Source organism: Oncorhynchus masou, chromosome 5, assembly GCF_036934945.1.
Source record: "Oncorhynchus masou masou isolate Uvic2021 chromosome 5, UVic_Omas_1.1, whole genome shotgun sequence".
Classification (NCBI taxonomy): domain Eukaryota; kingdom Metazoa; phylum Chordata; class Actinopteri; order Salmoniformes; family Salmonidae; genus Oncorhynchus; species Oncorhynchus masou.
The window spans coordinates 65064903-65090435 of record NC_088216.1 but is presented as its reverse complement, the minus strand read 5'-3'; the positions used below and the strand labels follow the sequence as shown (position 1 = coordinate 65090435).

Sequence of the window (25533 nt, the reverse complement as noted above, 5' to 3'; positions counted from 1 at the left end):
TTTGAGAGGGGGAAAATTATTTCCATTTTAGAATAGGGCTGTAACAAAATGTGGAAAATGTCAAGGGGTCTGAATACTTCCGCATGCACTGTATGTAAAGACTGTTCTTGATTTAATCTAATCTAGTCTGATTGGGTGACAATATTAGCCTTGTGAATGATGCCCAGCTTGTGTGCAGTAAGGCAAGAAACTGACTTCTTAAAATCATAGTCGCACACCTAGGCCTATGTTTTGGTAAGTGGTCAAATACATTCTTAAAATTAAGCACATTAATCAGCTTTACAACAAGTGTAGAGCCTAACTGGCATATACTACTGTTCAAAAGTTTCCGGTCACTTATACATTTCCTTGTTTTTGAAAGAAAAGCTTTTTTTTTTTTGTCCATTTTTAAATTAACATATTGATCAGAAATGCAGTGTAGACATTCATGTTGTAAATGACTATTGTAGCTGGAAACGGAAGATTTTTTTAATGGAATATCTACATAGGTGTACAGAGGCCCATTATAAGCAACCATCACTCCTGTGTTCCAGTGGCACGTTGTGTTAGCTAAACCAGGTGTATCATTTTAAAAGGCTAATTGATCATTAGAAAATCATTTTACAAATATGGTAGCATAGCTGAAAACTGTTGTGCTGAACCAGAATAGAAAGAGTGGGAGGCCCCAGTGCACAGCTGAGCAAGAGGACAAGTACATAGTGTCTAGTTTGAGAAACAGATGCCTCACAAGTGCTCAACTGGCAGCTTCATTAAATAGTACACACAAAACACCAGTCTCAACGTCAACAGTGAAGAGGAGATTCCGGGATGCTGGCCTTCTAGGCAGAGTTGCAAAGAAAAAGCCATATCTCAGACTGGCCAAATAAAACAAAGCTTAATATGGGCAAAAGAACAGCCATTGGACAGAGATATGGCTTTTTCTTTGCAACTCTGCCTAGAAGGCTGCAATCCCGTTAAAGGGATCGATATGACAACAGCCAGTGAAAGTGCAGGGCGCCAAATTCAAAACATCAAAAATCTCAATTAAAATTCCTCAACATACATGTATCTTATACCATTTTAAAGGTTCTTGTTGTTAATCCCACTACAGTGTCCAATTTCAAATATGCTTTACAGCAAAAGCACCACAAACGATTTTGTTAGGTCACCACCAAACGACAAACACAGCCATTTTTTCCAGTCAAAAATAGCAGTCCCAAAAAGCACAAATAGAGAAGATTAATCACTAACCTTTGATCTTCATCAGATGACTCTCATAGGACTTCATGTTACACAATACATGTATGTTTTGTTTGATAAAGTTCATATTTATCAAAATATGAGTTTACATTGGCGCATTACATTTACTAGCTACAAAAACATCCAGTGATTTTGCATAGCCACATCATTCAACAGAAATACTCATCATAAATGTAGATGATAATAAAAGTTCTACACATGGAATTATAGATACCTCTCCTTAATGCAACCGCTGTGTCTGATTTCAAAAAAACTTTACGGGATAAGCAAACCATGCAATAATCTGAGACGGCGCTCAGAAGAAATAGTCACAATAGCCGCCATGTTGACGTCAACATAAACAAGAAATGACATGATAAATATTCCCTTTGATCTTCATCAGAAAGCACTCCAGGAATCCCAGGTCCACAATAAATGTTTGTTTTGTTCGATAATGTCTGTTATTTATGTCCAAATTCCTCCTTTTGTTAGCGCGTTTGGTATACATATCCAAACGCTCATTCTGGTCAGCGTTACGGCGGACAAAAACTTCAAAAGGTTATATTACAGGTCGAAGAAACATTTCAAACTAAGTACAGAATCAATCATTAGGATGTTTTTAACACATAGCTTCAATAAAGTTCCAACCGGAGTATTCCTTTGTCTTGTTGAGCAATGGAACGCAAGTGGATACTATGAGGAATGCGTGTGATTTACATTTACATTTAAGTCATTTAGCAGATGGTCTTATCCAGAGCGACTTACAAATTGGTGAATTCACCTTCTGACATCAGTGGAACAGCCACTTTCACTTTAATAGTGCATCTAAATCATTTAAGGGGGGGGGGTGAGAAGGATTGCTTTATCCTATCCTAGGTATTCCTTGAAGAGGTGGGGTTTCAGGTGTCTCCGGAAGGTGGTGATTGATTGTGTGTGATCAGAAAATGGTTGACTGCCAGTCACCTGCTAGATTCTGCTCTCATTCAGTCCCATAACACAGAAGTCTCATTAACATTTCTATAGACGGTTGACATCTATTGGAAGCCCTAGGAAAAGCAACATTAATATCTCAGGGATTTCAATGGGAACCTTGGTGAATACATACCAAGCTCAGATTTCTCACTTCCTGTTTTGATTTCTCCTCAGGATTTTGCCTGCCATATGAGTTGTTATACTCACAGACATCATTCAAACAGTTTTAGAAACTTTAGAGTTTATCCAATACTAATAATAATATGCATATATTAGCGACTTAGGAGCAGGCCATTTACTTTGGGCAACTTATTCATCCAAGCTACTCAATACTGCCCCCCCCCAGCCATAAGAAGTTAATTCACTCTATCATAATTCCAGTGGGTCAGAAGTTTGCATACACTAAGTGTACTGTGCCTTTAAACAGCTTAGAAAATGATGTTGAAGCTTCTGATAGGCTAATTGACATAATTTGAGTCAATTGGAGGTGTACCTGTGGATGTATTTCAAGGCCTACCTTCAAACTCAGTGCCTCTTTGCTTGACATCATGGGAAAGGCAAAAGAAATCAGCCAAGATCTCAGGAAAAAAAAATTGAACCACGTTCATCTGTACAAACAATAGTACGCAGGTATAAACACCATGGGACCACACAGCCGTCATACCGCTCAGGAAAGAGACGCGTTCTGTCACCTAGAGATGAACGCTCTTTGTGGCGAGAAGTGGAAATCAATCCCAGAACAACAGCAAAGGACCTTGTGAAGATGCAGGAGGAAACAGGTGCAAAAGTATCTATATCCACGGTAAAACAAGTCCTATATTGACATAACCTGAAAGGCCATTCGGCAAGGAAGAAGCCACTGCTCCATAACCGCCATAAAAAAGCCAGACGACGGTTTGCAACTGCACATGGGGACAAAGATTGTACTTTTTGGAGAAATGTTCTCTGGTCTGATGAAACAAAAATAGAACGGTTTTGCCATAATGACCATAGTTATGTTTGGAGGAAAAAGGTGGATGTTTGCAAGCCGAAGAACACCATCAGTCAGGAAGTTAAAGCTTGGTTGCAAATAGGTCTTCCAAATGGACAATGACCCCAAGCATACTTCAAGTTCTGGCAAAATTGCTTGACAAAGTCAAGGTATTGGAATGGCCATCACAACGCCTTGACCTCAATCCCATAGAAAATCTGTGGGCAGAACTGAAAATGTGTGTGCGAGCAAGGAGGCCTACAAACCAAAGGAATGGGCCAAAATCCACCCAATTTATTGTGGGAAGCTTGTGGAGGGCTACCTGAAACGTTTGACCCAAGTTAAACAATTTAAAGGCAATCCTACCAAACACTCAATTAGTTTGTGAACTTCTGACCCACTGGGAATATGATGAAAAAAATAAAAGCTGAAATAAATCATTTTCTCTACTATTATTCTGACATTTCACATTCTTAAAATAGTGGTGATCTTATCTGACCTAAGACGGGGAATGTTTACGAGGATTAAATGTCAGGAATTGTGAAACTGAGTTTAATTAAATGTACTTGGCTAAGGTGTATGTGAACTTCCGACTTCAACTGTAGGAGGACTTGTTTCTTAACCACTCAACACAGAATGGTTGCAAATCCCGCAAATCATTGAAAATATTGTTTCTCTTCAGCTATGTTCAATTGTATTCTTCATACTATAAAATAATGCCACAGAATATAAAGCAAATCTTGTCTGCTAAATTAGTAGTCTCGCCCACAGTCATATGGCATAGCCAGATCAGGGCTTAACATAATGACAAGTCAGAGTATGCTATTCTGTTCTTCTGAATATACTCCATTTTCTTCATATCATGTTTCTGTAGACCTGTCTAAAATAAATAATGGATTGGTTGTGATGGTGTAGGCTATATTACATGGATTTATTCAACTTTTTAAAGTGTAGATGTTCCAAAGGTCTGCATCAGTGGCTATAGCACTAGGTGTACACATATAAACAAAAATGACAGCACTGCATAAAAGTGCAACACATAATAACCATTGTGCATATCTATTTCATAGATGTCAATGACATTCCTTTGAAACCAACATCAGCGTCAATAACATTGACTGTTCCACCCACAATACAAGGTAGAGCAAATACAAGTAAATCTAGCCCAGTGTAATCAAGGGCTTGATGATCAATTGAATCTTCTATGTAAGACTTCTCTAGAGTCTAGACCATGGTAATAATTTTGTATTTGCAGTTTCAGGGAGACATCATGGTATTGGTGAACATGACATCAACGCAGCTACAAGTAAGATTATTCAAGTGATTATTTTGTCGTTATAGATTTTTCCAGCTCCCATTTGCCCAAACAATACTGACTCTTTCAGGGAATGCAGCAGCCGTGGGAAGTGTGTTCGTCATAGTCATAGGTAAGAAATATATCATTTGAAACCATCACAAATTAGAGTGAGATATGTGTCTGGTAAACATTTGTCCAATAGGCTTTTGAGTTTAACATGCTGACCACACCGCCCAGGTTGCATGTGCGAGCATTGATAAATACATTTAGACATTGAATAACTTCTATAATTTCATCCAAACTACTTGCATGTGTGAACAAGCATCTGTGTAGCCAGGCACTAAAATAGAACTTGGTTCTTGCAAGTCCCGCCACTCCCATTCATTGGTCTTTAGGAGCATATACACACGGGGGTGACTGAAAGAGGAATGAGGTCCACACTCCAGTCGGTTGTGGTAATGCGCCTTAAAGTTGGTTGCCAACCACCATATAAAATACACAGAAGAAGACTGAACAAGGACATATTACTAGTATTAGGTTCTAATTTTCAGAGTAAATAACTCACTGACACTAGAGAAGCTTAACCAAGTTAAGGGTCGATACAGCTGATACAGATGTCCATCCGCTTTCCCTATCGCAATCATGTGACTTCCTCTTGTCCACCCAACACCTTCCAAAGCCATCTGTCTCCTACAGATAACCATTAACTTCTGATGTAAAACCAGTCCCTTTCAGTCCTTTATATAATGTGCTTCTGCATATAACAATGTTCCAAGTTTCACCCAGATTCTAACACTAGAAACGAACAAGGTTTCCCCTTTTACATCTGTGGATTAATTGTCGGAGTAGAGAACACACAATGTGACTCAATTCTACAAAGACCCAGCAAAAAAAAAAAGTATCTTGTACATTTCAGGTAAAATAACAACCCAATGTTTATATCCCAGGACAAATTAGCTAGCAAAAGCAAGTTAGCTAGCTAAGTGTCCATGAATGTTTCATGTGTTTCAACCTGTCCCAAAATTAATATAGTTCAGATTTTGTTTTGATATTTCAACCTGGCATCTAGTGTGGATGGACAAAATCAACATGCGGACGCACTCACGTGCCCGATGTAGTAAGGATGTGTTCTAACTAAACTGGATTCTTTGCTGTATACTGTTCTGGGGAAAACATTCCCTTCTGTGACCCATCAAGAGTTTCCTTCACATGATTTGATCTGTTACACTAGTAGGCCTAGTCAAACTGCTGACTTTCCAATGTTACCATGTTTATCAGATTTGTATTACACTTTCTCTTGACCATTTGAAGATCATACAGGGGACTCATGATTGATTCCTTATCTTTTGCAGTTACACTTGTGCTGTTCGTGTATTATCGTTTTCAGAAGAGGAAAGGGTGAGAACCTACATTTGATAATCTCTCTTACTAGAAAATAGTGCACAATTTCACCTACAACTGAATCACAGATATTATTTTCCTCCTAACTATATACTCAACTCCAGCCACTTTAATAATGGGAATTGATGGGAAATGATGTAAATATATCACTAGCCACTTTAAACAATGCTACCTTATATAATGTTACTTACCCTACATTATTCTTCTCATATGCATACGTATATACTGTACTCTATATCATCGACTGCATCCTTATGTAATACATGTATCACTAGCCACTTTAACTATGCCACTTTGTTTACATACTCATCTCATATGTATATACTGTACTCGATACCATCTACTGTATCTTGCCTATGCTGCTCTGTACCATCACTCATTCATATATCCTTATGTACATATTCTTTATCCCCTTACACTGTGTATAAGACAGTAGTTTAGGAATTGTTAGTTAGATTACTTGTTGGTTATTACTGCATTGTCGGAACTAGAAGCACAAGCATTTCGCTACACTCGCATTAACATCTGCTAACCATGTGTATGTGACAAATAAAATTTTATTTGATTTATATGCATTAACCACAACTTCTGCTAATGGACTTTACACTGTTCATTCAATCCACAAATTAATTATTTGGATAAACTAGCCATACAGCTGGCCAATTAATTGAACTAAACAATGCTGTTTACTGAATTACATAACCCATGAACTAACATTCAGTCTGGCGTTTCATATTCATGTATTCCCGACGACACCTGTGATTTGCATGATCAAACTTTTTGCTGGATACTTCAACTTGCTACTGTACATGCCATAGTTGCCTTTGCCTGTTTTTGTCCATTCTGCTAAAGCTTCGTCTTTCCTGCTGGGTGTTGAAAAATCAAGGAAGTTGGGAAATCCTTTCCTAATGCACTCTCGGACAGAGCTATTGGAATTGAAAAAGAGAATGGAGTATGTTGTTCAAAAGGGAGGTGGCTAGGAAGCTAGACCTACCATACACTGTGCTAAACTGACCAGCTGACTACCACACTGGAACACAGCTACCAAACTAAGCACTAAAATACTATGATTATGTATGCCAATCTACTGTATTTCCTTACTGCACTATAATTTGTAAACATGATAATCCTGACACAATTTCATTATTTGAAAATGTTGCATAGCTCCTACCAGACAGGAGAAGACTCAAGAAGAAAAGAGGAGTTATTACAATTTCAAAATGACTAAGTTGAATGCCTACCCAAGGTATCTACAATTCATACGTGATTCTCTTAAACCCATTAAGATTTTTTTCCCCCATCTTTTAATCAAATGACTATACAATTTGTGGTTGTCTTTGAATATGAGTAATCTAAATAGTGAAACTATAGTTAACTGCTCTATTGACTCAATGCTTTGTCTAAAATATCTTTTTTTTTCAGGGCTAGGACTGCTCCTATCTGCTAGTCTGGCATCTGTGTCCTTGAAAAGAAGTGCCCAGTAATAGTCTCAGACCATTCCCTGGTTGAACAAAGCCACTTAATTTACAGTGCCCTTTACATATGTGACAATACTGAATGGAAGTTATAATTGTACTTTTTTTGTGATGTAAATATTTTTTGAAAGTCAATGTAAAATGTTTTAACCCAATGTTTTTTAATGTATTTATATTGAAAACTGGAACATGTGTAATAAAAAGCTTTTTGCCTTGTCAAATACCATATGTCTACAAATTGCTAGTCAGCTGTGTTGAGTGGGCAGAAGGCCCTGTAATAAGATTAATGCACTAAACAAAATGTATGATTGAGGCTCAAAGGCTGATCATCTCTGACCACTCCAAAATGTGTGCGGCTCAAAGGAAAATAATCTGGGTCTGGTAAAGCGGACATTCCTGTTAGATTTAACGTTGCTGTATTTATTTTCAAGTAGGCTTAATGTGGGTCTGGGAAACCAGCTCATGTTCATTTCCTGGCCCCAAATGTGTGATTTAAATGAAAGGTTCGCCCATTTTGAATGTTATATTTTTTTGGTGCATCTGAGTGATGTTCTATCGATTCCCTGGGTCTTTTCATGTGTATCCGAGTTATTGGCGTTCAAGCAGGCAGACATGTGGCCGGTATTACGTAGCACTGTGATAAAGTCCCTCTCACTACACTAAGTTAATAGGAATACAACTTTTAGATCGCGAAAATGTCTATCATACATGTCGGACTGTAATACTGGCTGACGTCATAACTCGGGAGGATGTCTTCTTTCGAATGAGTGATGGATCATATTTTTGCGATATTTCTACCTCGAGAAATTTGTAATTTGACGAATGGTCTAGCATATTGTTCATATTTGCCTCTAGTCCAGGGTGCATTGCATGGTGCTGTTGCCAAAGATCTTATAGAAATTCGTGCTAATGTAGTTTTTTTCTTAGCTAGTGCCCAATAGACTCCCATTCACTCCTTCAAGGAGAGCGCGTCCTATCGCAGAATTGCCCAGAATGCACCGCGCGGCTCCTTGGTGGAGCTTGGTCAGCGTTCCCCATCTCAAGTATCTCTGCCGTTGCGAATGTTATACTCCATTATGTGAGGCACATCGATCTGCAGGTTGAACGTAGTGAGATCGTAGACTCTTAAATTGATAGTGTAGTTTTTAGGCCATTTTACAGTTAACTAGCTACGTTACATGCTGATATTGTCTTTGTTTTTATTGTGTGTAGCTACGTTTGCTAGCTAGCCCATAGCGCGTTGCATTGTGGATTTTGTAGTCGACTTTGTTGCTACCACTACTACGCCAAAATTAAACGTTTGTTATTTAACACCGTGAATTAGTGGTTTTTGGTGGATAAAAAAAGTTATTACTTTTAAAATATCTAAATCTCAAGTGATTCTATGATAAACTGCCTTTTCTCCTTTTGAGACACATTTGTGTAAATATTAAAGTAGTATGTACATTTTCTAATAATGATGGGGTTTGTTTTCTCAAGATAAACACATTACGAAAGTTTTGGGTGCAGGGACTCAAAAGAAGCAAGCTGCACAGTAATGCTGTGGCCACAAAAATAGCCATGAGAGATGAGATCAACCATGCCAGACTGCTGCCTTTGATTTATTAAACACCACTTTCACGTATTCTTGCAGAAATGACAAACATGTTGCCGTTATAAACCATTGCAATGAAGGAATGCATGATGAGTCAATTAATATGTCCGTTATGAAAGGTGTTTATGAAAGACTAAAGCATGTTAAACCAGTTTAACAAAATAGCCAAATCACTGGCAAATGGAGAAACTCAATATATACGTTCACAACCATGCTTACTGGGAAGAACCAAGCCATTATATAAACCTGACTTTGAACACATGGCCTGAAAAGCCCCTCGGTGCACTGTACTTACACTGCTCCATTGTGCGTCTGTCTAGGGTCTTAGAGCCTTGAATTGTAGCTCTTATGATTGCAGGTCCCAGCATGAGGCTTCTGGTATCTGATGCAATGGAGACATTGAGGCAAAACGTTAATAAGTAACGCTTCACAACAGGGGACTGTACTTGGTGAAAATTCCTAAATGATGCAAATATTTATTTCTGTTCTGGTTACATGTATTTCATGGATCATCAAAATAAATAAATGTACACATGTAGGCTACAGTATGTTAAAAAATACCTCCATACTGTACCCCCTCACCTGGATATAGACGGGTTATATGTGTAGGCTTTGTTGACAGCAGTTATAGGGCTAGATGCAAAAGCTGCTCTCAGGGTACAGTTAATATAAACCTGCAACACAACAAGGCAACAAGTAGCAGTGATAACTATGGCCATGGGTCTTTACTGATAGGCCACCACAGATACAGTATATGATGTTAGGAATGTGTGACTTTTTTCATAAATGATTTTATAATCTCACTTTTGATATGTCCATGTTTGAAAGTGGAAGGCATCCAGAAGAATTTGCAGAGTTCTGCTGTCCTCTCTAGCGAAGCTGAAGTCAGACAAAGAGACATGCATTTTGCTATCTACAAAGCAACTGGAGAGAAACCAGTCCACATCACAAAGAAAAATAAATTCAATCATGGCAAGGAAAGAGGAAGAAATTGAGATTGATGGAAAAGATGTACGTGGGTGCTTCCTATGACTTTACCCGTGGCCAGAAATGAAGGGGTATTGAATGGGATTGTTTGCAGTTGGCATGGCAAAGCATATGCCCACAACTATGGCAACTCATTGGTGGCTTGGCCAGTTACAGACGCCTTGACATAAACAGAGTCATCAAGAGTGTAGAGATTTGTCTCCCACTCTGTAGTCCAGTCATCTATACTGAATAAAAATACAAACACAACATGTAAAGTGTTGGTCCCATGTTTCATGAGCTGAAATGAAAGATCCCAGAAATGTTCCATCCATACGCACAAAAAGCTTATTTCTCTCAAAAGTTGTGCAGAAATGTGTTTACATCCCTGTTCGTGAGCATTTCTCCATTGCCAAGATAATCCATCCACCTGGCAGGTGTGGCATTTCAAGAAGCTGATTAAACAACATGATCATTACAAAAGGTGTACCGAATGCTGTGGACAATAAAAGGCCACTCTAAAATGTGCCACAGATGTCTCAAGTTTTGACGGAGCGGGCAATTAGCATGCTGACTGCAGGAATATCCACCAGAGCTGTTGCCAGATAATTTCATGTTATTTTCTCTACCATAAGCTGCCTCCAATGTCGTTTTAGAGAATTTGGCAGTACGTCCAACCGGCCTCACAACCGCAGTTCACGTTCACCGGCTTCTTCACCTGTGGTTTAGTCTGAGACCAGCCACTCGGACAGTTGATGAAACTGAGGAGTTTTTCTGTTTGTATTAAAGCACTTCTGGGGGGGAAACTTATTCTGATTGGCTGGGCCTGACTCCCCAGTGGGTCAGCCTATGCCCTCCCAGGCCCACCCATGGCTGTGCCCCTGCCCAGTCATGTGAAATCCATAGATTGGGGCCTAATGAATTCATTTCAATTGACTGATTTCCTGATATGAACTGTAACTCAGTATAATCGTTGAAATTGTTGTATGTTGCATTTATATTTTTGTTCAGTATAGAACACAAGGCTTACCGTTGGCAACCTACAAATGTTGATAGTGCCTTCTCCAGTATTATTAAATGTGCTGACAGACCTGCGAGTAAGCAGAGCAAGAAGGACAGACTGCCTTGTCTCCAGCATGAGTGCCCAAGGGGTGTCCAGGTTAGCTGCCACCCCTTGCTAGACACTCACCCTCCTAGTAGAAAAACACAGTTAAGAGGTGGGGAAATGAAAGTAAATATTTATATTTTCACTACCTGTTAAATTTAGGTTCTTTTGATGGACATTTTTTAATTTGATGGCCTTCATCCATGATTGATTAATTTAAGCACTGTCTTAGCCATCTCTTCACAATTCCTTAACAATCATCTTTTTAAGAGTGCTCTAACAAACTTAATCAGTATTTTTAGACACCAACAGCTGTGCTTATGAAGGCACATTTTGCCATCTCTTTACTGGGTACATTATTTTGTTACATACAGTACAGCTCAGGTCTAACACTGTGTGCACAGATGTACAAGAACACAGCCCTATATGCAAGATCGCACCAGCGTACAGAGTCAAATTATCTGTGTTATAAAAACATTGCATTTCAAATATGGGGTATATGCACTTCACAGGCAGCTGTGATGTGTCGGGGGGCTAGGGTCAGTTTGTTATATCTGGAGTACTTCTCCTGTCCTATTCGGTGTCCTGTGTGAATTTGTGTGCTTTCTCTAATTCTCTCTTTCTTTCTCTCTCGGAGGACCATGCCCCAGGACTACCTGACATGATGACTCCTTGCTGTCCCCAGTCCACCTGGCCGTGCTGCTGCTCCAGTTTCAACTGTTCTGCCTTATTATTATTCGACCATGCTGGTCATTTATGAACATTTGAACATCTTGGCCATGTTCTGTTATAATCTCCACCCGGCACAGCCAGAAGAGCACTGGCCACCCCACATAGCCTGGTTCCTCTCTAGGTTTCTTCCCAGGTTTTGGCCTTTTTAGGGAGTTTTTCCTAGCCACCGTGCTTCTACACCTGCATTGCTTGCTGTTTGGGGTTTTAGGCTGGGTTTCTGTACAGCACTTTGAGATATCAGCTGATATACGAAGGGCTATATAAAATACATTTGATTTGATTTGATTTGAGCTGGGGTTGGGTTGGTACAAACAATAACCTCAAAACTGAGGGAGCGGTAGAACAGTGTTTTGAAGTAGACCCCCTTTGTCATCTGGTTGGCTGGATGGAGGGAGGACAACATGTAGGCTAATGCATAGCAGTTAAGGTTAATACACATAATAAATATTTGGATTTAACAAATTAATCAAATTATATTCTTGCCATTTTAGATTAATCAATGTCTGTCAATTAGACAGACTGATTAGACATTTTCTATTACCATACTTAGTGTATGATGGTGATGGGCTGTGTTGCCTGTCTTCACAGTGAAAGGCTGCCACCTTGTGGTAATAGTACGGGTTTATGATAAATCTGCAAACTACTGCTCTGCATACCGAGTGATGCTTCCAAAGGGTAAGTAAAATAGATCCACTCGGGAGACAAGCAACCGATCCCACCCTTACGAAAAAAGATTACAGTCAGTGTGCAGTATGCTGCAAATACTGCATCCAACATAACATTTTTCTTTTACTGCAGTCATTTTGCAGTGTAACCGATCAAGGAATAGAAGAAGCGAGAGGTAAAACAACCCAAAATTGGTCTCCTCCAGCAAGGGGCGTACATGACCCATCAAGTTAGCCTGGTGTGTCTGACGGTGATTACGGCTATCGTATAATAATGCTCAAATATTTGTATCTGGAATTTGTCTTTCAGCATCAGTAGAACACACTCGACTCTCCTCCACCAGTCATACATGGAGAATGGTCTAATGCCTCCCATCGAAAAGAGAGCTGGCCCAAGCAAGCATGAGGACTTGCAGCGAGTTGTGAACTTAATCAACAACTACACAGAGGATAATGCAATAATATTACCAGGACACAAACACTTCGGTGGAAAGCTGCTGCCATCCCATGTGACAATAGCAGCGATGTGACATCTCTACAAGGAATCGATGACATCACTTGGTATGTAAAGCATAAATACGTTTTGATTATTTAATTGACCTCCAACATGATTGGCACTACTTTTATTGACCTCACATTATTTCTGTATTTTCCAGAGGCTCCACCACAGTCTGGACCTTCACTTCCTGATCACAGGCCACACCTGGCTTCAGCCTCATCAAGCAGCGCAGAGTGATGTTGTGAAACGGCACTGTGACAGGGGTCATCACATGCCCTGCACCAAAGTCAAGGGCAGGGCAGAAACAGGCTCTCCGAATATAGATTCCCTTGTTCCATGTGTGGTTCGGATGGATCTGTCATCAGCACTATCTGCAGTGCCTCTATTCATATGACTCTCCTAACATACGTTGCTACTACTATTTATTTTTTTATCCTGCTGCTCAGCCACTTCACCCCTGATGGTATGCATATAACTATATAACCTGATATCGTCATTGATATTGTTCTTTGTACGTACTGTATATTATTTTCTATATATTGACACCATATATATCTGATGTTGCTACTATGCAAGTAACCATTTGGCTGTATCGTTTACACCACCTGTAGAGACCCATCCACTTAGCAAGATGTGGCTGGGGGTTATAGCATTTCTTTCACATGACCCATCAAGTTAGACAAGTATGTCTGGGTAAGCGTCATCTAATATTTATAAAATATTTTTTTATCTGGACCCTTTGTTTACCTGGACTTTTTCCAGGTTGTATTGTAGGCTACTACTTTTACCACTTTTCATCTTTACTACACTACTCACTGTTTAGCTCATAACCTCACACGTGAATGCTTAAAGAGATGGGTGGGGCTGGCTCAAGAGGGTGTGAACAATGCTGAATGGATGTAGACAAAGGAGAGCTCTCCAGTAGGTACCAAAACATTCAAAGGCCATTTTCTCAAAAGTGAGGTTACAAGTTTATCAACTTTCAAAGCAGAATTACTTTCCCATTGTTCCTCAAAAGATAGTGTATGATATAGAATGTTGTAGCTCTGTGTCTCTGCTTTTATCCAATGAAATGTAAAAAACAATTGCACATTTATTTTTTATACATAAGACCAAATCAAGGCCATCGGTCACATTTGGTACATAGCGAACATAAATACAACTGTTTATTATGGACTTTCATGAGAATTAAGTTGGCATACGCTATGCAGTGTATGGGAATTGACACTCTTTACTCTCGCACGCAAATTCTGACCCTGGTGACATCTCTCGGTGTGGTTTCGGCTTTACATGCTGACCACTTCGCTAACGTCGCGTGCGCGAGCGTTGCAAAATACATTTACATATACTGTATATGTTATTCATTCATTGCACCCCCACTGCTCGCGAGCGTCTGCGTGGCTAGGCACTAAAATAGAAATTGGTTCTATTTGTGATGCTCAATGCGCTGCAATTCCGGCCTCTCCTATCTCCTCATTGGTTTTTACGAGCATATACCCACATGGGTGATTGAAAGATGAATTTAGGTCCACAATCTGGTCAGTTGTAGTAATGCTGTAAAGTTGGTTGCCAACCGCTATATAAATTCTAAAGGAGAAAAAGAAGCCTGAAGGAAGGAGAGATGATGAAAAATTAATTTGGTTTACCGTTTTATCTGTGGATTAAAACCTCTACAGGATCGGTGTCCACCCTGCGTGATGGTTGAGCTAAAGTACACTAATGTGATTAGCAAGAACATTTCCCAGGACATAGACATACATGATATGGACAGAAAGCAAAATGTCTTGTTAATCTAACTGCACTGTCCAATTTACAGTATCTATTACAGTGAAATAATACATGCTATTGTTTGAGGAGAGTGAACAGTTATGGATTTGAAAATGTATCAATAAACCAATTAGGCACATTTGGTTCAGACTTGATAACATTTTGAACAGTACTGCAATGGATCATTGCATCAGTCTAAAACGTTGCACATACACTGCTGCCATCTAGTGGCCAAAATCTAAATTGCGCCTAGGGTCGGATGACTGACGTGCCCAAAGGATATGCATATAATTGGTAGCATTGGATAGACAACACTCTTTAAGTTTCCAAAACTGTTCAAATAATGTCTGTGAGTATAACATAACTGATATGGCAGTTGAAAACCTGTGGAGAATCCATCCTGAATTCTTTTTGAGGTCACAGGCCATTCAAATGCTTGTCTATGGAATATTCAAAGGAATTCCTCCCAGATTGCAGTTCCTATGGCTTCCACTAGATGTCAACAGTCTTTAGAAAGGGTTTCAGGCTGGTTTTTTGAAAAATTAGTTTAGTTGTAGTTTTTCAAGGTGGCTCTCATTTTGACTGTAGTCTTGTGGCGCGCTTGGAAGAGGGCGCGTACTTCGTTATTTATCTCCGGTATTGAACATACTACATTCCATCTGAAATGTTATTGTTTATTTGCATATTCGGGTACCTGAGGATTGATTAGAAACGTTGTTTGACTTGTTTGGACAAAGTTTACCTGTAACCTTTGGGATTGCTTTGTCTGCATGTTGAACGAGTGGAACGGGTGAGATTACTGAATCAAACGCGCCAACTAAACTGACTTTTTTTGGATATAAAAGGACTTTATCGAACAAAACAACCATTTGTTGTGTAGCTGGGACCATTGGGATTGCAAACAGAGGAAGATCTTCAAAGGTAAGTGATTTATTTTGTCGCTATTTCTGATTTTTGTGACGCATCTGCTGATTTGGACAATATTTTTAATGCTGGTGTATGCGGGGCGCTGTCCTCAGATAATTGCATGGTATGCTTTTGCTGTAAAGCCTTTTTGACATCTGACAAAGCGGCTGGATTAACAAGAAGTTAAGCTTTTAAACAATGTAAGACACTTGTATTTTCATGAATGTTTAATATTACGATTTTTGTATTTTGAATTTCGCGCTCTGCAATTTCACTGGATGTTGTCGAGGTAGGGCGCTAGCGTCTCAACTAGCCCAAAAAATTGCCTTTTTTTCTTTGTATTATCTTTTGCCAGATATGTGTTACATTCTCCGACATTAATTTCACATTTCCACAAACTTCAAATTGTTTCCTTTCAAATGGTATCAATAATATGCATATCCTTCCTTCAGGTCCTGAGCTACAGGCAGTTAGATGTGGGTATGTCATTTTAGGCGAAAATTGAAAAAAAGGGTTCGATCCTTAAGAGGTGTTTAATTGTCGGAGTAGAGGACCTTGAGCATTTCAGGTAACAGCCCAATGTTTAGGTACCAGGACAAATTAGATAGCTTTGCTGCCCTGTTTCCAATCGTCCACATGGTTGGGAGAACCTATTCAAGTGAGTAAATACATTTTGAAAATGTAAAAAACACGATGCATTACTAGCTAACTAGCTACAGTGCAGGCTAACTCAAATGTGCTGCTAACATACAGTGGCAAGAATTTGATCTGATCTCCATCTAGGTCACAACAATAGACAAACACAGCCTGCTTAAACTAATAACACACAAACAATTATATGTTTTCATGTCTTTATTGAACACTGTGTAAACATTCACAGTGCAGGGTGGAAAAAGTATGTGAACCCTTGGATTTAATAACTGGTTGACCCTCCTTTGGCAGCATTTACTGTAGTTGCGGATCAGACCTGCACAACGGTCAGGAGGAATTTTGGACCATTCCTCTTTACAAATCTCTTCCAGTTCAGCAATATTCTTGGGATGTCTAGTATGAACTGCTCTTTTGAGGTCATGCCACAGCATCCCAATCGGGTTGAGGTCAGGACTCTGACTGGGCCACTCTAGAAGGCATATATTTTTCTGTTGAAGCTATTCTGTTGTTGATGTACTTCTGTGTTTTGGGTTGTTTTCCTGTTGCATCACCCAACTTCTGTTGAGCTTCAACTGGCAGACTGATAGCCTAGCATTCTCCTGCAAAATATCTTGATAAACTTGGGAATTAATTTTTCCATCGGTGATAGCAAGCTGTCAAGGCCCTTATAGGTAGCAAAGCAGCCCCAAACCATGATGCTCCCTCCACCATACTTTACAGTTGGGATGAGGTTTTGATGTTGGTGTGCTGTGCCTTTTTTTCTCCACACATAGTTTGTGTGTTCCTTCCAAACAACTCAACTGTAGTTTCACCTCTCAACAGAATATTTTGCCAGTAGCGCTGTAGAACATCCAGCTGCAGACGTGCAGCAATGTTTTTTATGGACAGCAGTGGCTTCTTCCGTGGTGTCCTCCCATGAACACCATTCTTGTTTAGTGTTTTACGTATCATAGACTCGTCAACAGAGATGTTAGCATGTTCCATAGATTTCTGTAAATCTTTAGCTCATTGAGCATTCTGCTCTGGGCTCTTGCGATCAACTTTGCAGGAGGGCCACTCCTAGGGAGAGTAGCAACAGTGCTGAACTTTCTCTATTTATAGACAAGTTGTCTTACCGTGGACTGATGAACATCAAGGCTCTTAGAGATACTTTTGTTACCCTTTCCAGTTTTATGCAAGTCAACTATTCTTAATCTTAGGTCTTCTAAGATTGCTTTTGTTCGAGGCATAGTTCACATCAGGCAATGCCCCTTGTGAATAGCAAACTCAAATTTTCTATCTAGCCAACTTTACATACTATATAGATAGATAGCTAAGTGAATTAAATATCACCAGCTAACTAACTTTATATTAGCTAGCTATCTTGATGTATTTATCACTGGGAAAAAAACTCAAAATGCATTTGTCGGTAGCTAGCTAACAGCCATGGAGGAGGGTGAAAGGATAGCAGCCAACTGTCAAACGGAGAGAGTAGGCTATTCTGGATAGGGTAGATACTTTTGTGTAGTTCCAGTCCCTAGAAGTGAGGACAGAGATAATAGTAACATAATATTCAGTGAGGTCTAATTTGAGTATATTGAAGTCTGTTTCTTGTGAGGTTTTCTGTCCTCAGATAAAGATGAGCTGTGAAAGCCTGTCTGCAGATGAAAAGGTCCCACTGAATAGCAGTGGTTCTCAGTCCTGGGGACTCAAAGACTCAAAAACATTTCTGTTTGTGTCTGCACAGCTGATTAAAATGATCAACTCATCATCAAGCTTCAAGTGGTATTTATGTATTCATTAATTTTATTCATTGGGGCGGCAGGAAGCAGAGTGGTTAGAGCGTTGGACTAGTAATCAAAAGGTTGCAAGATCGAATCCCCAAGCGGACAATGTAAAAATCTGTTGTTCTGCCCCTTAACTAGGCAGTTAACCCACTGTTCCTATGCAGTCATTGAAAATAAGAATTTGTTCTTAACTGACTTGCCTAGTTAAATAAAGGTAAAATAAATAAAACATTTGTGATGCCATCCTTGATACAGCCTGCTATTGTCACATACACATGCATCTATCAATCCAATGTTATCATGATTTCTTATAAGGGATATTATACTTTAGTAATCCACAATGACCTGGTGATGTAAAGGTTAATAATGACATCATCTTCCATATTCCTACAGATACCTTGTAACTGGAGATTTCTTCAAAACGATTGCCTACAGTTACCGTGCAGGGAACTGCAAGGTTAGGTGACCAGGGCCATCTAGGACTGCCTCCTGGAGGAATTCAGGCTTGTGAAGGCTACCTGTGTCCTGCATAACTTCATGAGGATGGACATAAGGACCAGAAGGGGATCTGCAGCTCGCCACCTTGTGCTAGAGGAGAAGCCTGCTGCTCTGCAGGATGTTTTAATGATGGGGTCCAACAATGCAGCAAGAGAGGCAATCTGTGTGTGAGAGATCTTCACCGGCCTCCTTCTTTGAATCAAATCAAATGTATTTGTCACATACACATGGTTAGCAGATGTTAATGCGAGTGTAGCGAAATGCTTGTGCATCTAGTTCCGACAATGCAGTAATAACCAACGAGTAATCTAACTAACAATTCCAAAACTACTACCTTATACACGCAAGTGTAAAGGGATAAAGAATATGTACATAAAGATATATGAATGAGTGAAAAGAGCGGCATAGGCAAGATGCAGTAGATGGTATCGAGTACAGTATATACATAAAAGATGAGTAATGTAGGGTATGTAAACAAAGTGGCATAGTTTAAAGTGGCTAGTGATACATGTATTAAATAAAGATGCAGTAGATGATATAGAGTACAGTATATACGTATACATATGAGATGAATAATGTAGGGTATGTAAACATTATATTAAGTAGCATTGTTTAAAGTGGCTAGTGATATATTTTACATCAATTCCCATCATTAAAGTGGCTGGAGTTGAGTCAGTGTGTTGGCAGCAGCCACTCAATGTTAGTGGTGGCTGTTTAACAGTATGATGGCCTTGAGATAGAATTTGTTTTTCAATCTCTCGGTCCCAACTTTGATGCACCTGTACTGACCTCGCCATCTGAATGATAGCGGGGTGAACAGGCAGTGGCTCGGGTGGTTGTTGATCTTTATGGCCTTCCTGTGACATCGGGTGGTGTAGGTGTCCTGGAGGGCAGGTAGTTTGCCCCCGGTGATGCGTTGTGCAGACCTCACTACCCCCTGGAGAGCCTTACGGTTGTGGGCGGAGCAGTTGACGTACCAGGTGGTGACACAGCCCGACAGGATGCACTCGATTGTGCATCTGTAGAAGTTTGTGAGTGCTTTTGGTGACAAGCCGAATTTCTTCAGCCTCCTGAGGTTGAAGAGGCGCTGCTGCGCCTTCTTCACGGTGCTGTCTGTGTGGGTGGACCAATTCAGTTTGTCTGTGATGTGTACGCCAAGGAACTTAAAACTTACTACCCTCTCCACTACTGTCCCATCGATGTGGATAGGGGGTGTTCCCTCTGCTGTTTCGTGAAGTCCACAATCATCTCCTTAGTTTTGCTGATGTTGAGTGTGAGGTTATTTTCCTGACACCACACTCCGAGGGCCCTCACCTCCTCCCTGTAGGCCGTCTCGTCGTTGTTGGTAATCAAGCCTACCACTGTTGTGTCGTCCGCAAACTTGATGATTGAGTTGGAGGCGTGCGTGGCCACGCAGTCGTGGGTGAACAGGGAGTACAGGAGAGGGCTCAGAACCCTCAAGGGGCCCCAGTGTTGAGGATCAGCGGGGTGGAGATGTTGTTACCTACCCTTACCACCTGGGGGCGGCCCGTCAGGAAGTCCAGTACCCAGTTGCACAGGGCGGGGTCGAGACCCAGGGTCTCGAGCTTGATGACGAGTTTGGAGGGTACTATGGTATTAAATGCTGAGCTATAGTCGATGAACAGCATTCTCACATAGGTATTCCTCTTGTCCAGATGGATTAGGGCAGTATGCAGTGTGGTTGAGATTGCATCGTCTGTGGACCTATTTGGGTGGTAAGCAAATTGGAGTGGGTCTAGGGTGTCAGGTAGGGTGGAGGTGATATGGTCCTTGACTAGTCTCTCAAAGCACTTCATGATGACGGAAGTGAGTGCTACGGGGCGGTAGTCATTTGGCTCAGTTACCTTAGCTTTCTTGCGAACAGGAACAATGGTGGCCCTCTTGAAGCATGTGGGAATAGCAGACTGGTATAGGGATTGATTGAATATGTCCGTAAACACACCAGCCAGCTGGTTTGCGCATGCTCTGAGGGTGCAGCTGGGGATTTCGTCTGGGCCTGCAGCCTTGCGAGGGTTAACACGTTTAAATGTTTTACTCACCTCGGCTGCAGTGAAGGAGAGTCCGCATGTTTTGGTTGCGGGCAGTGTCAGTGGCACTGTATTGTCCTCAAAGTGGGCAAAAAAAGTTATTTAGTCTGCCTGGGAGCAAGACATCCTGGTCTGTGACTGGGCTGGTTTTCTTTTTGTAATCCGTGATTGACTGTAGACCCTGCCACATACCTCTTGTGTCTGAGCCGTTGAATTGCGATTCTACTTTGTCTCTATACTGACGCTTAGCTTGTTTGATTGCCTTGCGGAGGGAATAGCTACACTGTTTGTATTCGGTCGTGTTTCCGGTCACCTTGCCCTGATTAAAAGCAGTGGTTCGCGCTTTCAGTTTCACGCGAATGCTGCCATCAATCCACGGTTTCTGGTTTGGGAATGTTTTAATCGTTGCTATGGGAACGACATCTTCAACGCACGTTCTAATGAACTCGCTCACCGAATCAGCGTATTTGTCAATGTTGTTGTTTGACGCAATACGAAACATATCCCCAGTCCACGTGATGGAAGCAGTCTTGGAGCGTGGAATCAGATTGGTCGGACCAGCGTTGAACAGACCTCAGCGCGGGAGCTTCTTGTTTTAGCTTCAAAATGGAGTCGTGGTCAGCTTTTCTGAAAGGAGGGCGGGGGAGGGCCTTATATGCCATGCGGAAGTTAGAATAGCAATGATCCAAGGTTTTACCAGCCCTGGTTGCCCAATCGATAAGCTGATACGATTTAGGGAGTCTTGTTTTCAGATGAGCCTTGTTAAAATCCCCAGCTACAATGAATGCAGCCTCAGGATATGTGGTTTCCAGTTTGCAAAGAGTCAAATAAAGTTCGTTCAGAGCCATCGATGTGTCTGCTTGGGGGGGAATATATACGGCTGTGATTATAATCGAAGAGAATTCCCTTGGTAGATAATGCGGTCGACATTTGATTGTGAGGAATTCTAAATCAGGTGAACAGAAGGACTAGAGTTCCTGTATGTTGTTGTGACCACACCACGTCTCGTTAACCATAAAGCATACGCCCCCGCCCCTCTTCTTACCAGAAAGATGTTTGTTTCTGTCGGCGCGATGCGTAGAGAAACCAGCTGGCTGCACCGACTCTGATAGCGTCTCTCGAGTGAGCCATGTTTCCTTGAAGCAAAGAACGTTACAGTCTCTGATGTCCCTCTGGAATGCTACCCTTGCTCGGATTTCATCAACCTTGTTGTCAAAAGACTGGACATTGGCGAGAAGTATGCTAGGGAGTGGTGCGCGATGTGCCCGTCTCCGGAGTCTGACCAGAAGACCGCTTCGTTTCCCTCTTTTACGAAGTCGTTGTTTTGGGTCGCCGGCTGGGATCCACTCCGTTGTCCTGGGTGAAAGGCAGAACACATGATCCGCTTCGGGAAAGTCATATTCTTGGTTGTACTGATAGTGAGTTGACGCTGCTCTTATAACCAGTAGTTCTTCCCGACTGTATGTAATGAAACCTAAGATGACCTGGGGTACCAATGTAAGAAACAACATGTAAAAAAACTGCATAGTTTCCAAGGAACACGAAGCAAGACTGCCATCTCTGTCGGCGCCGGAATGTTTTACTAAGAGGGTGCTGTACCCTGGCAACACCATAGACTACACTATGCACAACCTAAGGCTCTTTTGAGAGCCATCCACATTTCAATAAGATTATTCTTCCTTTTACTTAGCTATGTAAACTGCAGTTAATAAATTCCCAGTTTCTCTCCCTTTGATTTCTACTTCTCAGGTGAGGGTGCTGTGTAGGTAAGGGTGTGATGTCTGTTCAAAAACAAAGTCACCCATAATAAAAACATTTTGAACAGTTAGGCACCTTATACCCCACACCTACACACATTAAAGTGGCTCCTTCCACTTTCAAAGAATAGGCAAGAGGGCCAACCATAGAGAATAGTAAGACACTTCATTATTTCTATAACTACGCTCTATTGTTTGTCCTCGTGTGTATGCATGTTTTTCAGCATAAAATACTCTTTGGCCACTTAGTGTGGACACCAGGTGAGGCCACACACACAGATTCCTGTTGAAGGCAGGCACTTTAACTACCTTATTTTCTCAATAACAGTCTCTCTCCTTCACTTCATCCCTCTCTCCCCTTCTCCCTAAATCCTCTAGGTTATATCAGCCGGTGTCGGTGAACCCCTCCCGCATCTGAACTTGCTACATAGTGCACAGCATGATCAGAGGTGAGGTCACTTGGTCATGTCAACAGGAAGTATTATTAAAGAGATACTTTACATTGAAATACAGAAAGATGCAGTAGTCCCAGAGTTAATGATCCAAGGTCAGTTTTGCATTTCACCTCCTGATGATTATGATGACTGACAGTGTTAGAATAAAAAGAAAACACAAGGCTTAAATATGCTCTCTCTCTCCCCCCATCTGTCTCGTCTGCAGGCATGTTTTAATGTGAGAGAGTAAGTCAACCCCAAGTCCAGTCATCGCCATCTCACCCGCTCTTAAGATAACCTTCGGGCTGGCTGGGAGCCCAAGGCTGGTTAGGAGACACCACTAGAGGCACTATTATGTAATTGTGATGAACTGAGAGAATATTAGGGTAGCAATGTGATTCATTAATCATATGCTGTCTTCCCTGATCCTCTGTTTGACCTCTTTCCCTTTCTGTCTTTTACACCTCCCTCGCCGCCTTTCTTCCTCTGTTTTTATAATGCAGACCAGATGTGCATTGAAGTACAGATTGAACTTCTATTTACAATATAATTTTACAATGGTAATATTTATAATGCATGTTTTAATAACACTTGGACAATGAACTTCTTTCAATAAAGTGTTTCACATTCTCTACTGGTTGAAATTAAGTCTCTCATTTGATGAAATACTACAACTATCCTGTGTTTATCAGATCAATGAAGATATTGAGATGAACCAGTTTAAAGTGTTTACATGACGCATAGGAAGTGTAGTGTACTGTTTTTTAAATTCTATTTCTGTATATATGAATTACAAATCAGCCTTTAACTAGTTAAATCATGTTTCTAGTCTATTGCATAGTTACAATTTGTAACCATTGCTGTCCCAGGACCAAGATTGGTAAACACTGTTGAAGTGTATAATTGTAATACATACATGCAGACACAGCATCATTCAAAGACTGGAATTTGATACTCCTGGTATTGGATATGACTGAAAAAATAATATAAAAGACATTCATACCTGAACTGCACCGTTATTTGCCAAGGTAGAGTACATCAACAGTGAATATATTACATTTACAGGCTACAATGTGGGGGATCTCATGCATGGTAATAACTACATGTATATACGACTTGTATCCTTGGCACAAAGTTAGATTATATTCTACTCAATCCATAGGCGTCATTAATGTCATTCAGACTGTTTTTAAGTTGATACAAGTGGCTATGAAGATAGCTGAGGTTCAAAGCCAGATTCTGAATTAATATGTATATTTATCATCATTAGTCATTTAGGTCAACATTGGATCATTCAGAGATCCTCACTGAACTTCTGGAGAGAGTTTGCTGCACTGAAAGTAAAGGGGCTGAATAATTTTGCACGCCCAATTTTTCAGTTTTTGATTTGTTAAAAAAGTTTGAAATATCCAATAAATGTCGTTCCACTTCATGATTGTGTCCCACTTGTTGTTGATTCTTCACAAAAAAATACAGTTTTATATCTTTATGTTTGAAGCCTGAAATGTGGCAAAAGGTCGCAAAGTTCAAGGGGGCCGAATACTTTCGCAAGGCACTGTACCAAACGTTTTAGGGTCCATACACAGATCGGCTACATAGCTAGCTACACATCTATAGGCATACAGGTATTTTTTATCCTTCACTGCACAATAAGCAAGAAAATAGTTAGCTAGTTACTTTACTTTATCTATCTGCATTGCATGGCAAATATCAGCAAGACACACTTAAAAAAATTGTACATTCAATTTGCAGTAAATGCTTTAGCTAGCTAGATTCTTTACATCCACTGTTTCACAAGACGACAGCCTGGTTTGCTGGATGTTTCAAGAGTCCCTAAAACATCAAACAACCAGAATTACAATTAATTACAAAATGTTAGCTAGTCAGCTAGCTTGCTAATTCGCGATTTTCGCAAATAAATTTTATGACAAAAAAATATGCATAATCTCTACATTAACTAACATATTCCTCTCAACTGTTCTGTACTGTATTTTTTCGCATGATTTGTTATGACGTTATAATCACTTACATTTGCTTCCATCCTAGTATTTTTATCAGCCATCTTTGCTGAAGAAAGTCTCCAGCTTTGGGTCGCATAGCGTCAAATTCGTCATGGAAACCACTCGATATGATTGGTCATCACCCAGTGGTCGTCGCTGGTGACTTGCATAAAGTTGTGAAAATGTTATATTTTTCACCGCCTCCCACGCCACGTTCGCACCGCCCAAAGGTCCCCGCCCTCTCCACTTCTCACCACTTTCCTTCCATGAAAATGAATGGGAAGCGGTGTTTCACCGAGGGGCGTCTTGTGCTAGTGTACATGGTTCCCACCGCCTCCCACGCCACCTTGGCGCCGCCCAAAGGTCCCCAGCCCTCTCCGCCTCTCACCACTTTCCTTCCATTGAAAATTAATGGGAAGCGGTGTTTCACCGAGGGGCGTCTTGTGCTAGTGAACATGGTTCCCACCGCCTCCCACGCCACCTTCGCACCGCCCAAAGGTCCCCAGCCCTCTCCGCCTCTCACCGCTTTCCTTCCATTGAAAATGAATGGGAAGCAGTGTTTCACCACACAACACCGCTTGCTGATTATCCCAACACGCATATCACGATATGTTTTCAGTTTGTACAATTTGATTAAAAAAACGAACTTGCAGTGTTTGTACCGCAACATCAGAGATCGCATTTATTTTGGAAGATTGCAAAATATGACATTTTCATTCAAGAAAGGATAAATATATTGTTTAATGTGATAATAAAACATATTTGGTTTAGTTAATTTTTCTCAACTTGTTTCTCTAACTTTATAGCAAGTC

The 25533-nt window shown here is 40.6% G+C and overlaps 1 protein-coding gene and 1 long non-coding RNA gene across 8 annotated transcripts in view; both read left to right on the top strand.

Moving 5' to 3' along the window:
• LOC135540103 (complement decay-accelerating factor, GPI-anchored-like) overlaps positions 1-23078 on the top strand; it is a 35601-nt gene extending 12523 nt beyond the window's left edge. The window contains exons 8-13 of one of the 7 annotated variants that reach the window (XM_064966476.1): positions 4231-4299; positions 4416-4466; positions 4546-4587; positions 5810-5855; positions 22666-22736; positions 22948-23078. In XM_064966476.1, the coding sequence (XP_064822548.1) occupies positions 4231-4299; positions 4416-4466; positions 4546-4587; positions 5810-5855; positions 22666-22705 (248 nt within the window). In that variant the 3' untranslated portion in view covers positions 22706-22736; positions 22948-23078. Of the gene's footprint in view, positions 1-4230; positions 4300-4415; positions 4467-4545; positions 4588-5809; positions 5856-7022; positions 7105-7280; positions 7631-22665; positions 22737-22947 lie in introns of those variants that run through there. The other 6 variants (XM_064966481.1, XM_064966475.1, XM_064966479.1 and 3 more) reach the window with 6 other exon arrangements.
• On the top strand, positions 12547-13629 carry LOC135527741 (uncharacterized). Its single transcript, XR_010453470.1, has 2 exons — positions 12547-12956; positions 13052-13629. It is a non-coding gene; the product is annotated as an uncharacterized LOC135527741 (long non-coding RNA).
• Positions 23079-25533: the final 2455 nt, after the last annotated feature.